This window comes from Pogonomyrmex barbatus, unplaced genomic scaffold (assembly GCF_055798465.1).
Source record: "Pogonomyrmex barbatus isolate J1 unplaced genomic scaffold, ASM5579846v1 scaffold25, whole genome shotgun sequence".
Classification (NCBI taxonomy): Eukaryota; Metazoa; Arthropoda; class Insecta; order Hymenoptera; family Formicidae; genus Pogonomyrmex; species Pogonomyrmex barbatus.
The window spans coordinates 46,291-59,483 of record NW_028297122.1 but is presented as its reverse complement, the minus strand read 5'-3'; the positions used below and the strand labels follow the sequence as shown (position 1 = coordinate 59,483).

Genomic DNA, 13,193 nt, shown 5'->3' with positions numbered 1-13,193 from the left:
AAATGTCAAGTATAAAAGTGTCAAGATTTTTGAATATAGAAAGATGGTTAATACTACAAAATGTCTAATATCACTATAAAATTATCTTTTTACAAAAAGATAAAAAAAGGGTGTCAAATATATTATAATAAGATCCTATTTAAACTTAAGTGTTATATCACAATCTTATTCAAACAATATTCAACCGTAATCCAAGTGTTTATATCATATTAAACAATAAATCTTGCCTTTATTTATAACATTCAAATAATTTCATCATTAGTTTTACATTTTCATTTGGTCTGAGCAGAGCCAAATGTTTTTACATAAAAATTTTTTTTATTTAAATAAAATTTTATCATTTATTTTGTACTACTTTGTTACTTTTTAATCCTTTGTGATAAAAACGTAGGTTGAGTAAAACAATTTTGTGATATAATAATATTTTGAAGCTAAATAATTACTATCACTTGGATTAGAAAAAGAAGTCTTAAATAGATAGAAAGATATATGATTTGATTTTTAAATTAAAGATACTACTACTTGGGTTTTATTTTTTTTTAAATAGTGGTATATCAAATCTTTTATACAATTGAAATACGTAATTTGACTAAGGTAGACTTGTAGCTCAATGTTTATAGGACCATAACTTGGCGCTAATTATTGATATCAAATCTTTTATACAAATTTTATATATTATTACAATCATTTGAATTGGCAATGTGGAAACAAAATTTTTTTTTAAAGAATTAAGGCTAGTATCATTTGGGTCAGAATAAGAATACATAACGCTTGAGTTTAGTAGAATAATGCAATTTTTATAGTAGGATTATAACTGGCGCCAGTTATTGATATCAAATATTTTATACACATGATATTTGTGTCGAGTTGGCAATGTGGAAACAAATTTTTTTGTTTTTTAATTAAAGCTAGTACCATTTGAGTATTAGAATAGGAAGACTCTTCAAAAAGATCACAAAGATACTAGCTCTTAGATTTTATTTTTTAGTTTGACTAGAATTAGTTCAACTAGAATTGAGTTAGATATAGCAATTTCGTAACACAATTTTAAAGAATTAAAACTACTACCACATGGGTTGGAATAAAAAGAATCTTCAATGAAGATACAGAGATACGTACCACTTAAGTTCTATTTCTTTAAAATAAAAGATATTATCAATTAGATTCTATTTTTTAACTTGGTTAACAATAGTTCTTTTTTTTTAAGCGTCCATTATACTTGACCCTTTTTTTACTTTTTTTAAAAAGGTAATTTTATAGTGATATCAAACATTTTGTAATATTAACTATCTTTCTATATTCGAAAAGCGCGTTTCGACATTTTTATACTTGACGTTTTTTTTCTACAATACGCACAGAGTGCAAATAGAATAGAGAATTTATTTGTACACTACAAATAGAGGCTTTATTTGTATACTACAAATTTATGAAAGAATGAGCAAGATAGCACATTTGCTCTTTTTCCACGTATCCGATTGGCGATCGATGTCGTTTCGCGATGAGTTTGATAATTGATCATGGTTCGTTTCGGAGTGTAAGTGATGTTTATGCGTTATAAATATAAATACTGACGTTCATATGATTAAAAATAAAAATTTTCAAAATGGCAGCAGAAAAATTTTAAAATTAAAGTATAAAATTGCGTTACGATCTTCTAAGTCTATAGAACATGAAAATAAGAAAATGTAAATTGACCTTGAAAATATTTTTGGAATTTCAAAATCACATTTATGTTAAAATCTTAATTTTAAATAAACATATATAAATGCTGAATTTAAAATCCGTACGATTAAAAACAACAATTTTCAAAATGGCAGCAGAAAAATTTTAAAATTAAAGTATAAAATGACATTACAATCCTCTAGGTCTATAGAACATGAAAATAAAAAAAATGAAAAATGACTTTGGAAATATTTTTGAAATTTCAAAGTCACACCTATGCCAAAATGTTAGTTTTAAATGAATATATATAAATCCTGAATTTGAAATCCGTACGATTAAAAATAAAAATTTTGAAAATGGCGGCAGATAATTTTAAAGAAGGCAGCAAATAATTTTAAAGGAAGAGTTGCGGAAGAGATGCCAGGATATGCGGAAAGATTGTGGAAAAGTTGCAGAATGATTGCGGAATAATTGCGGAATGATTGCACAATGGTTGTGGAAAAGTTGCGGAAGTGTTGCAGGAGAGATATAAAGATATGCAGAAAGATTGTGGAAGAGTTGCAGAATAGTTGCGGAAGTGGTGCGGAAAAGATGCACAAGAGGTGCAAAAATATATGGAAAAATTGTAAAAAAGTTGCAGAATGATTGCGGAATAGTTACGGAATGGTTGTGGAAAGATTGCGAAAGAGTTGCGGAAAAGAGGCAAAGATATGCGAAAAGATTGTAGAAGAGTTGCGAAATAGTTGTGAAATAGTTGCGGAAATGTTGCAAAAGAGTTGCGGAATGGTTGCGGAATAGCTGCAAAGATATGCGAAAAGATTGCGGAAGAGTTGCGGAATGGTTGCAGAAATATACAGAAATTATAGGAAAGTTGCGGAATAGTTGCAGAGATATCCGAAGAGATTTCGAGAAAAGAGAAAATATGCAGAGAGACTGCGAAATGACTAAAATTATATATCGACCCTGCGGATAAATCAGGCCGATAAGTCAGGGTCATTATGAACATTGATTTCCGCTGGGTCGATTAATAATGACATCTCGTGACAGACGTTGCAGCCGTACAAAGGCGACGACAATAATAATAATTACGATAACGTTTCTTAAAGTAAAAATTTCCAAGTCGGACTTTGCGTAGCAATAATAAAAATCTCCTCGCAGGGCACGTAACAGGAAAATAAAAATACTTTTATTATGCAAATCGAACTCAAGCTATCGATTAAGCCTACTTAAAACTTGATCGATTTAGCCATTATTAAAATTCGATAATTTCGGATGGTTGCATCTCGCCGACTCGCGTAAAATCACATAGTAGACTTAATGTTCTCGGTTGACTTGACACCCGAGATACTACCGTGTCTCCTGATACTTCTCGCTTATTTCCCAAAAATGCGATTTCGGAAAATGACTTTATTATATACCGTTATATTCAGCGTAAAATGCTCTTGAATTCATGTCCTCATAAAAATTTAAAAACTTTTGAAAATTAAGGAGAGGAAATGGGGGAGGCTCAAAAATATAACATTTTTGAAACATTCGAATACGTCGTTGTAAAGTACAATGGCAGCCATAAAACTTTTGTTTAAAATTTTTTTTATACTTTAACAATTTTTTTTTATACTTTAACAATTTGGATGATATTTACTCAGGAAAAAAAAATTGATTTTTTTCAAGTGGTGGTTTCACCTCTTTAACGGTCGAGAACGCAGATAAAAAAAATATGTCTCTTATTTTTGTCCATATTTTAACATACTCGAAGTCATTAAAATCGGAAGGGGAAAACACTTCCGATACTTCCCTTGTAAGCAGATTGTGGCTAGTCGATTGTACACATGCTTAAGAAATGTTCAAATATGATTTTCTCGAAGACAAAACTCTATACGAAAAATTTTATTTCATATTTTTGACTGACGTGAGACTTTTACATGAGAAATTACCTCATTCTTGTTTGTACCATAATTTCTATCACCTATCTAATCATCTATATATAAACATAATTCAAAAAGATACAATTAAAATAATAAGAAATAATAAATAAAAAATATAAAATAGAAATTTTTAAATTTATAGGTCCATTAAAGACTCGACGGCAGCCGCATGTGTAACGATACTATTTTTTGTTATTCCATCAAAATTAGACTTTTTGTACGCGTTCAGTAAAGATCAGCATAAGCGACCTATGAAACCATCTCTTGGTTTGATAACATGGAAGATAATAAACGAGAAAATGCATTGGAGTCTAATATTTGTGTTAGGCGGTGGATTCGCCATATCAGAAGGTAGCACTTCATCGGGTCTATCAGAAATGCTTGGTCAATACTTGATAGGTTTGCAGAAGATTAATGTATTAGCAATATTATTAATTGTCTGCTTCTTTGCCGAGAATGTGACAGAACTGACAGCTAATGTAGCCGTCGCAAATATTATACTACCAGTATTAGCAGAAATGGTGAGTACTGCAAAATCAACTAGCTGTACTAAGCTAGCAGGACCAAATCGACAGAGTCAAACTGGATCTCAATTAATTCTACTCAATTAATTTGTACCCATTTTGTACCAACAATAAAAATTTTGTACCCGTGCCGTTTTGAAAAAAAAAAAAAAACGTGGCGCTGCTAGCTTAATATTAAGCTAATATTAAGCTAACAGGACCACATAAAAAAAGAAAAAAAGAAAACAAAAGAGGAAATGTAAAGATCTGAATTCATACTAATTTGTACCAGCAATAAAAATCTTGTACCTCGTGCCGTTTTGAAAACAAACATGGCGCAGCTAGTTTAAAATTAAGTTAGCAGGACTATATTAAAGAAATGAAAACAGAGATAAAAAATGCAAACGACTCAATTTGTACTAATTTGTATCACTAAAAAATATTAATATATTGTCCCACTTCTCTTGAAGCAACTTTCGTCTGAATTCAATCGTATCAAGCTCAAGAGTAAGATATTCTCTGCCATGAGTAGAATCACTCGTTATTCCTAAACTCGAAGCTGCGTAATTTGTAAAGACGTATCAAAGAAAACGCAATGATAGCGTTGATAACACCAGCATTGTTAATTTACATTAAAGAAAAATAACTATCTTTATCATTATGCTGATTATTATAATTGCTGTTATTATAAATTGTTATTTAATGTTTGTTATTATTAATATTATTATATTTTTTGTTCCATAACATTATATGCGCATGAGCACGCGCACACACATAGAATATTACACGTTATATATTTTATAAGAAACAAGATTTTAAGTTCTGTTCACAAATATGAGCATTTTATTATTTACAATTGTGGCGGTCACTGCCTCGCAACCGCACCATTGACACACCGTCGCGCGCAGTCCCGCGTAGCATGGTGGTTTGCGCGCCCGCTACTAGATGGCGAATCGACAAACCACTTTCTCTGAAACGCCGCAGCGGAGCTATATAAGAGCGGCACTTGGCATTGCTCTTCGCCTCAATCGCCTCAAACCAGTTTACTGGTACGAGCTGCACTGCGACGCCCTCCGAGCTCTGGAGGCCAGCCCTGGCCTCATTGCTCAGTACACATTTTCCTGCTGGAAATCACGGACTAGCCTTCGGTCGTACTCCCTGCGGCAGTTAACGCCGCGGATACCTTCCGGCCTTACGTCTGACGGCCGTGAACGCCGCCATCCTTCCGGCCTTGCCTCTGACGGCCGTGAACGCCGCCGTATCCATCTCGCCTCTCTCCTACGAACGTGTTCCTGTCGGCCGTGAACGCCGCAGCCACACCACGTCCAGGAAGGACTCTCGCGGCCAGCGACGCCGCCCAATCCGCCCATGTCCGGGCGACCTGCTCCAGGCCGCAGTCTCAGCACGCCGATCTCCAACGACTCGGGGAGCCGCGGTGCAACAGGAAGACCTCCGCCGGCGTGCCTCCTCTCTAGGGGCCGCCCACGACTCGTCATCTCCGGGACGAACAACGCCGCCCACCATCCGGCAGTCATCGGCACCACAACGCTCGCCGCCGCCGACTTCGCGGCCATCTACACCGCTGCCTGGACGCACATCTCCCTCGCCGTGCACCGACAAGGAGGGACGAGGTTCCGGACGACGAGCCAGGCGCCCAACCGCTCCAAGCAACGGCTCCTGGATCTGTTCGAGTCAGCTTCCTCCTGAGAGGATAGCCTGCCCCGGCCGTCGACTCCGCCCGCAGAGGATGCATCGAGGCACTCGACCTCCTCGAGCTCAACGGCACCCGAGCGACCACCGATTCTTGGCCGCTCTTTGGAACACGACACGCAGCAGGACAGACCGTAGCAACTCTGCGCCATCGAGCTCAGCCAAGTGCAGCCGCCGCGCCGTGACACTCGCCGCTTCTACATCGAAGCCGCCACGCAAACCGCGGGACTGCCACCGGCCTAGGTCGAGCCACGAACATTCACCCCCCGGCCACGCCGAGGAGCCGAGGCTCGTGAGAGGCGCAGGGAGCGGCTACAAGAGCTTGCACGCGCACGCGCCGAGACCGACGCGACCGACGCGCCCACGCGTTATTCTCGCGGGACCCAAACTCAGTCCTAATAGCTTTTGTAACATTATTTTTTGTTTGCGGGAATATAATGGTTTTGTATTAACTCGGCGTTCCTTGATTGTTAGCGTGCATGCAATCTTCACATATCCTTCAGCTTGCGCTCCTATTACCAAATGCATAGCGACTTGGCTGCTAAACTTTCCGCTTTGCTTGGTGCCGACACTCGCACCGTTGGTTTGCCACACAGCTGATCGAGAACAGACACTCCTCTCGATCTGAGAACCAGCTTTCACCAGCCGATTGCGACGCAGTGCAGCAGGCCACACACTCGCTCGAGACGCTCGAGACGCTCGAGACGCAGCATACACTATGCAATCATCATCCACGCCACCAAGCACAACGTCCAACTACACATCAACAGCCAACAACACTTTCCACAAATTAGTGACCCCGATTTTCCAACAATCACTCCTACACGCAATCGGAAAGAGTTAATCACAATGCCAGTCATGCCACGGCAAACAATGCCACAAGCATCAATCAGCGATATTCCGGAAGTCACACAGGAAAACCACCCTATTCGGCCTATGGTCAGGAAGTCAATAGAGTGGCTTTGAGAATCCCGGAATTTACTCCAACAGACCCAGAATTATGGTTCAGCATCCTGGACCGCAATTTCCACGCGGCAGGAATTACAGTGGAAGAAACCAAATTCGGGCATTCACAGCACTAGGCCCGCAGTATACTTTAGAGGTGCGAGATATCGTCATGAACCCTCCAGAGGAGAGGCAATACGAAACATTACGCACAGAACTCATTAAACGTCTAAGTGCAATCCAAGAGCACAAAACTAGACAATTGTTAGAACACGAGGAAATAGGTGATCGCAAACCATCGCAGTTCCTGCGACACCTACGCAATTTCGCCGGCAAAGCTATCGACGAGCAAGTCGTAAAAACAATATGGCTGAGTCACCTCCCGACATTCCTTAAACCGCACCTCGTCAGCAAAACACAGGACTCGTTGGATCACCTTGCCGAAATGGCGGACGCCATCTTGGATGCAACGAGAGATCCAGCATTACAAATCGCCGAAACATCTCGGAAAACATTAGACGCTCCAGCAGCCGAATTCAATATGCACATACAATTCGCACAAATGCGCATTCAGCAGAACAATTCGCACAAATGCGCATTCAGCAGAACGAGCTGCGACAGCAGGTCACAGCACTCACACGTACTATTGAACGAATGAACGAACAAATGGGGCGTTCACGACAAAGAAGTTTCCTCGAGAAACAGATCTCGATCGAGATCATTCGACAGAGGAAATGACACGGGAAAGTGTTGGTATCATCGAAGGTTCGGCACAGCAGCCCGAAAGTGCGAAACCCCTTGCTCTATAGCAACGCAGGGAAACGCCATGGCTCGCCAATAAAGGCGGTACTTGGCACGAGCCAAAAAACACACCGCCTACACGTCACCGACGTTAACACCAAAATTGACTATCTAGTGGATACAGGAGCGGACTTATGCGTATTCCCACGCAAACTCTTCCGTGGACCGTACTAAGTCCTCATATATCCTCACCGCCGCCAACAACATGACAATTAACACTTACGGCATGGAAACAATAACGCTAAATCTGGGATTGAGACGACCTTTCACATGGAGATTCGTCGTAACCGATTTGGAAAAACCAATAATCGGAGCAGATTTCTTAGCCTATTTCAACCTAATGATCGACCTCATCAATCAGCGCCTTATTGATCAAACAATCAGGCTAGCAACCAAAGGCAAACCAAGTAACGACATGACTGTTCAAATCAAAACAGTACAGGAGTCAACACCGTACTACAAGCTCCTAGCGCAATTCAAATCAATCACACGTCTCGAAGGTCGACCAATCAAGGTAAAACATCAAACACGGCATTTCAACCGTATCGCAACCACACCGGGACCACCAGTGACGTGCAGGCCACGCAGATTAGCTCCAGATCGCCTCGCCATTGCAAAAAGAGAATTTGCAAAGATGCTTGAACTGGGCATAGCTCGCCCATCAAACAGCCCTTGGGCATCAGTTCTACACTTGATGCCCAAAAGAAACGAGGAGTGGCGTCCATGCGAGGATTATCGGGCACTTAATGTCAGAACCATCCCACGCATATCCAATCCGCCACATTCACGATTTCGCGCACGCCTTGGAAGGCACCAAGGTGTATTCCAAAATCGATCTGGTAAGGGCCTACCACCAGATCCCTGTCGCCGAGACAGACATACCGAAGACAGCCATCACAACTCCCTTCGGATTGTATGAATTCCCATACATGACGTTTGGGCTACGCAACGCAGCCCAAACGTTTCAACGCTTTATGGACGAAGCATTAAGGGGCTTAGAATTCTGCTTTACCTACATCGATGACATTCTCATCGCTTCACGATCAGAAGAGCATTCACAACATCTGCAGACCCTCTTCCAAAGGCTAAGTTCATACGGCATCGTCATAAATCTGGCAAAATGCCAATTCGGCAAGCAACAGATCGAATTCCTTGGATACCTCATCTCGAAAGAGGACACTCAACCACTCCTCTCTCACACGAGGCTATCCAAAAGATCCAGCCTCTGAAGACGGCAAAAGAGCTCAGACGCTACCTTGGTATGATGAATTTCTACCGGAGATTCATACAAGGGCGGCATCCGCACAAGCCCCGCTTAACGATCTGCTCGCCAATAAAAAAGGCAAACAATCCAATCGAATGGTCACCAATCGAATAGTCACAGCAAGCGCAACAAGCGTTCGACCAATCAAAGAAAGACCTCACGCAAGCAACATTACTGGCTCATCCAATCAACCAAGCGGAACTGGCAATTTTCGCCGACGCATCGGAATCCTGTCGGAGCAGCTCTGCAACAAAAGATTGGAGAAGACTGGTAGCCACTAGCATTCTTCTCCAAGAAATTGATTCCTACCGAAGCTCGTTATAGCGCTTTCGACAGGGAGTTGCTGGCAATTTACCTGGCAATCAAACACTTCCGACATATGATCGAAGCCAAAGACTTTGTCATATTCACGGATCACAAGCCACTCACGTTCGCTTTTCAGCAAAAGCCTGACAAATGCACGCCAAGACAGTTCCGCCATCTTAGCTACATAAGCCAGTTCTCAACAAAAATTCAACATGTGTCTGGCAGCAAAAATATTGCTGCGGACACAATGTCGAGAATCGAGGTCATTCAATCAACAATGGACCTCGCAGCATTAGCAAACGCACAGCAGAAAGATCCCGAACTCGATAAGTTCAGGACCGGCAAACACGGGCTTAAGCTTGAACAAGTGAAAATCCCAAGAAGCGCGCTACAATTATGGTGCGACACGCAGGGAGACATACCACGTCCATTTGTCACAAGAGAGTTCAGACGGCAGCATTCCTCACCATACACCAATTGGCCCATTCAGGAATCAGGGCGACAACCAAAATGGTCGCACAACGCTTTGTTTGGCCCAGCATGAACAAGGACGTACGAGAGTGAGCAGACATGTCTCGAATGTCAAAAGACAAAAACTCGACACTCGACACTCTAATAGGGCCATGGGGAATCTTTAAGCCTCCCAGCAAGCGCTTCGAACACATCCATCTTGACATCATCATACTCCCAGTATCACAAGGCCAAAGATATTGCCTAACGTGCGTCGACCGATTCACAAAATGGCCGGAGGCCTTCCCCATGGCCAATCAGAAGGCAGAGACAGTAGCTCGCACGTTTTACAATGGATGGATCTGCCGATTCGGTACTCCCTTGAGAATTACGATAGACCAAGGGAAACAATTTGAATCGCAGCTCTTTAAGCAGCTAATGGAATTCGCGGGCATCACATTACAAAACCACGCATCCGCAAGCCAATGGGATGGTGAAACGCTTTCATCGCCAATTGAAAGCCGCCATCCGCTGCCGATCAAACCCGAAATGGACAGAAGAATTACCAACCATATTACTCGGCATAAGAGCAGCACTAAAGAAAGATCTCCACACCACCATCGCGGAGATGGTGTATGGAGAGTCCATTCGCCTACCGGGACAACTCCTCACCGAGTCAAACATCCCACAAAGAGAGGACGAAATCAGGAAACTGGCTCAATACGCTGCATCAATTAATGAACGCACTGCGTCCACAAGATGCAACTAGGCACACCACGCAAAAGCCGTTCGTACACTTAGATTTACGAACGTGCGAACACGTCTTCTTACGGCACGACGGGCCTAAAGGCATTCTACAACCGCCTTATGAAGGTCCATACAAAGTGCTCAGACGAACAGATAAGACTTACACACTCCAAATCCGAGACCAAAAAATAACAACCTCAATCGACCATCTTAAACCAGCATACATCCTTGGGCAAGAAGACATCCAATCAGAGCATACAACCGTCCAAGGGTCACCATCACAACCACAGCAGACGAATCAAGCAACGAAAAAACTACCCGCACAGGAAGACGAGTACGATTCCCGAAAAGGTACACCAACTAGATGGATTCCGTCATTCACAGGGGGGTCCTGTGGCAGTCACTGCCTCGCGACCGCACCATCGACACAAGAGCAGTCCCGCGTAGCATGGTGGTTCACGCGCACGCCACTAGATGGCAAATTGACAAACCACTTTCTCGTGTCTGAAACGCCGCAGCGGAGCTATATACGAGCGGCACTTGGCATCGCTCTTCGCCTCAGTCGCCTCAAACCAGTTTACTGGTACGAGCTGCACTGCGATGCCCTTCGAGCTCTAGAGGCCAGCCCTGGCCTCATTGCTCAGTACACGGCAGTTTTTCTTGCTGGAAATCACCGACCAGCCTTCGGTCGTACTCCCCGCGGCAGTTAACGCCACGGATACCCTTCCGGCTTTACGTCTGACGGCGGTGAACGCCACCAAATCGGCCTTATCTCTGACGGCCGTGAACGCCGCCATATCCTTCCGGCCTACGTCTGACGGCCGTGAACGCTGCCATAGCGGCCTTACCTTTGACGGCCGTGAACGCCGCCATATACTTCCGACCTTGCCTCTGACGGCCGTGAACGCCGCCGTATCCATCTCGCCTCTCTCCTACGAACGTGTTTCTGTCGGCCGTGAACGCCGCAGCCACACCACGTCCAAAAAGGACTCGCGGCCAGCGACGCCGCCCAATCCGTCCGTGTCCGGGCGACCTGCTCCAGGCCACAATCTCAGCATGTCGATCTCCATCGACTCGGGGAGCCGCGATGCAACAGGAGGACCTCTGCCGGCGTGCCTCCTCTCTAGGGGCCGTCCACGACTCGTCATTTCCGGGACAATCAACGCCGCCCACCATCCGGCACCACAACGCTCGCCGCCGCCGACTTCGCGGCCATTTACACCGCTGCTTGGGCGCACACTTCCCTTGCCGTGCATCGACAAGGAGGGACGAGGTTCCGGATGACGAGTCAGGCGCCCAACCGCTCCAAGCAACGGCTCCTGGACCTGTTCGGGTCAGCTTCCTCCTCAGAGGATAGCCTGCCCCGGCCATCGACTCCGCCCGCAGAGGATGCATCGAGGCACTCGATCTCCTCGAGCTCAACGGCACCCGAGCGACCACCGACTCCTGGCCGCTCTTTGGAACACGGCACGAAACAGGACAGGCCGTGGCAACTCTGCGCCATCGAGCTCGGCCAAGTGCAGCATCGGCCGCCACGCTGTGACATTCGCCGCTTCTACATCGAAGCCGCCACGCAAACCGCGGGACTGCTACCGGCCCAGATCGAGCCACGAACACTCACCCCCCGGCCACGCCGAGGAGGAGCCGGGGCTCGTGAGAGGCGCAGGGAGCGGCTACAAGAGCTTGCGCGCGCACGCGCCGAGACCGACGCGACCGACTCGCCCACGCGTTATTCTCGCGGGACCCAAACTCAGTCCCGATAGCTTTTGTAACAGTTATCTTTTGTTTGCGAGAATATAATGGCTTTGTATTAACTCGTTCCTTGATTGTCAGCGTGCATGCAACCTTCACATATCCTTCAGCTTGCGCTTCTATTACCAAACGCATAGCGACTTGGCTGCTAAATTTTCCGCTTTGCTTGGTGCCGACACTCGCACCGTTGGTCTGCCACACAGCTGATCGAGAACAGACACTCCTCTCTGAGAATCAGCTTTCATCAGCCGATTGCGACGCAGTGCAGCAGGCCACACACTCGCTCGAGACGCTCGAGACGCAGCGTACACCACGCAATCATCATCCACGCCACCAAGCGCAACGTCCAACTACACATCAACAGCCAACAACACCTTCCACATAATAAATAAATACTCCATAATAATGGTAATAATCGAGATTGCTTCAAGAAAAGTGGGATAATATATTAATATTTTTTAATGATACAAATTAGTACAAATTGAGTTGTTTGCATTTTTATGTTTGTTTTTATTTCTTTAATGTGGTCCTACCTTAATTTTAAGTTAGCAGCGCCACATTTGTTTTCAAAACGGCACGGGGTACAAGATTTTTGTTGCTGGTACAAAATAATATAAAATGGATACAAATTAATTGAGGAAGTCCGGTTTGATTCTGTCGATTTGGTCCTGCTAGTTTAGTTAAGGTGCAAAATCATTGATATGAAATATTGATTTGATAAGAGAAATTAATAATAGACAATAATTAATAAAATTCACTTTAATATTAAAGTTTTAATAAAGTTTAAAATTATCATAAAAGAATTTAATATTATAATAAATTATTAATATTATAATATGAGTCATCTATTGTCTGTTTGATTATAATATGATTTTTATATATCTCAAATATTTTCGATGCAATTAATTGCGATGCAATTTAGAAAACAATTTAAACAAAAGTTTCACAATTTTAGTAGATCAATATAATATATAAATTTGTTATTAATAAATTTTTTATATGTATCTTTGATGAGATATCAATATCAAACAATTTACGAAATTTTTTCATATTCATCAAAAAAATCAATAACATGGTTTTTAACGTTTTTATAGAATTCCAATAGCAATTGATACAAATAAAATGAAC

At 43.0% G+C, this 13,193-nt stretch overlaps 2 protein-coding genes and 1 pseudogene across 10 annotated transcripts in view; 2 read left to right on the top strand and 1 right to left on the bottom strand.

The window, feature by feature from the left end:
* Window positions 1-13,193, bottom strand: part of PIG-S (phosphatidylinositol glycan anchor biosynthesis class S) — a 227,528-nt gene that overhangs the window by 181,193 nt on the left and 33,142 nt on the right. The gene's annotated exons all lie outside the window — the stretch shown is intronic.
* The window catches only part of LOC105428578 (protein I'm not dead yet-like), a 68,743-nt gene that overhangs the window by 44,146 nt on the left and 11,404 nt on the right, over window positions 1-13,193 (top strand). For both annotated transcript variants that reach the window (XM_089078609.1, XM_089078608.1), the window contains one exon: window positions 3,730-4,108. In XM_089078609.1, the coding sequence (XP_088934735.1) occupies window positions 3,730-4,108 (379 nt within the window). The remainder of the gene's footprint in view (window positions 1-3,729; window positions 4,109-13,193) is intronic.
* On the top strand, window positions 6,598-7,586 carry LOC148936260 (uncharacterized; annotated as a pseudogene).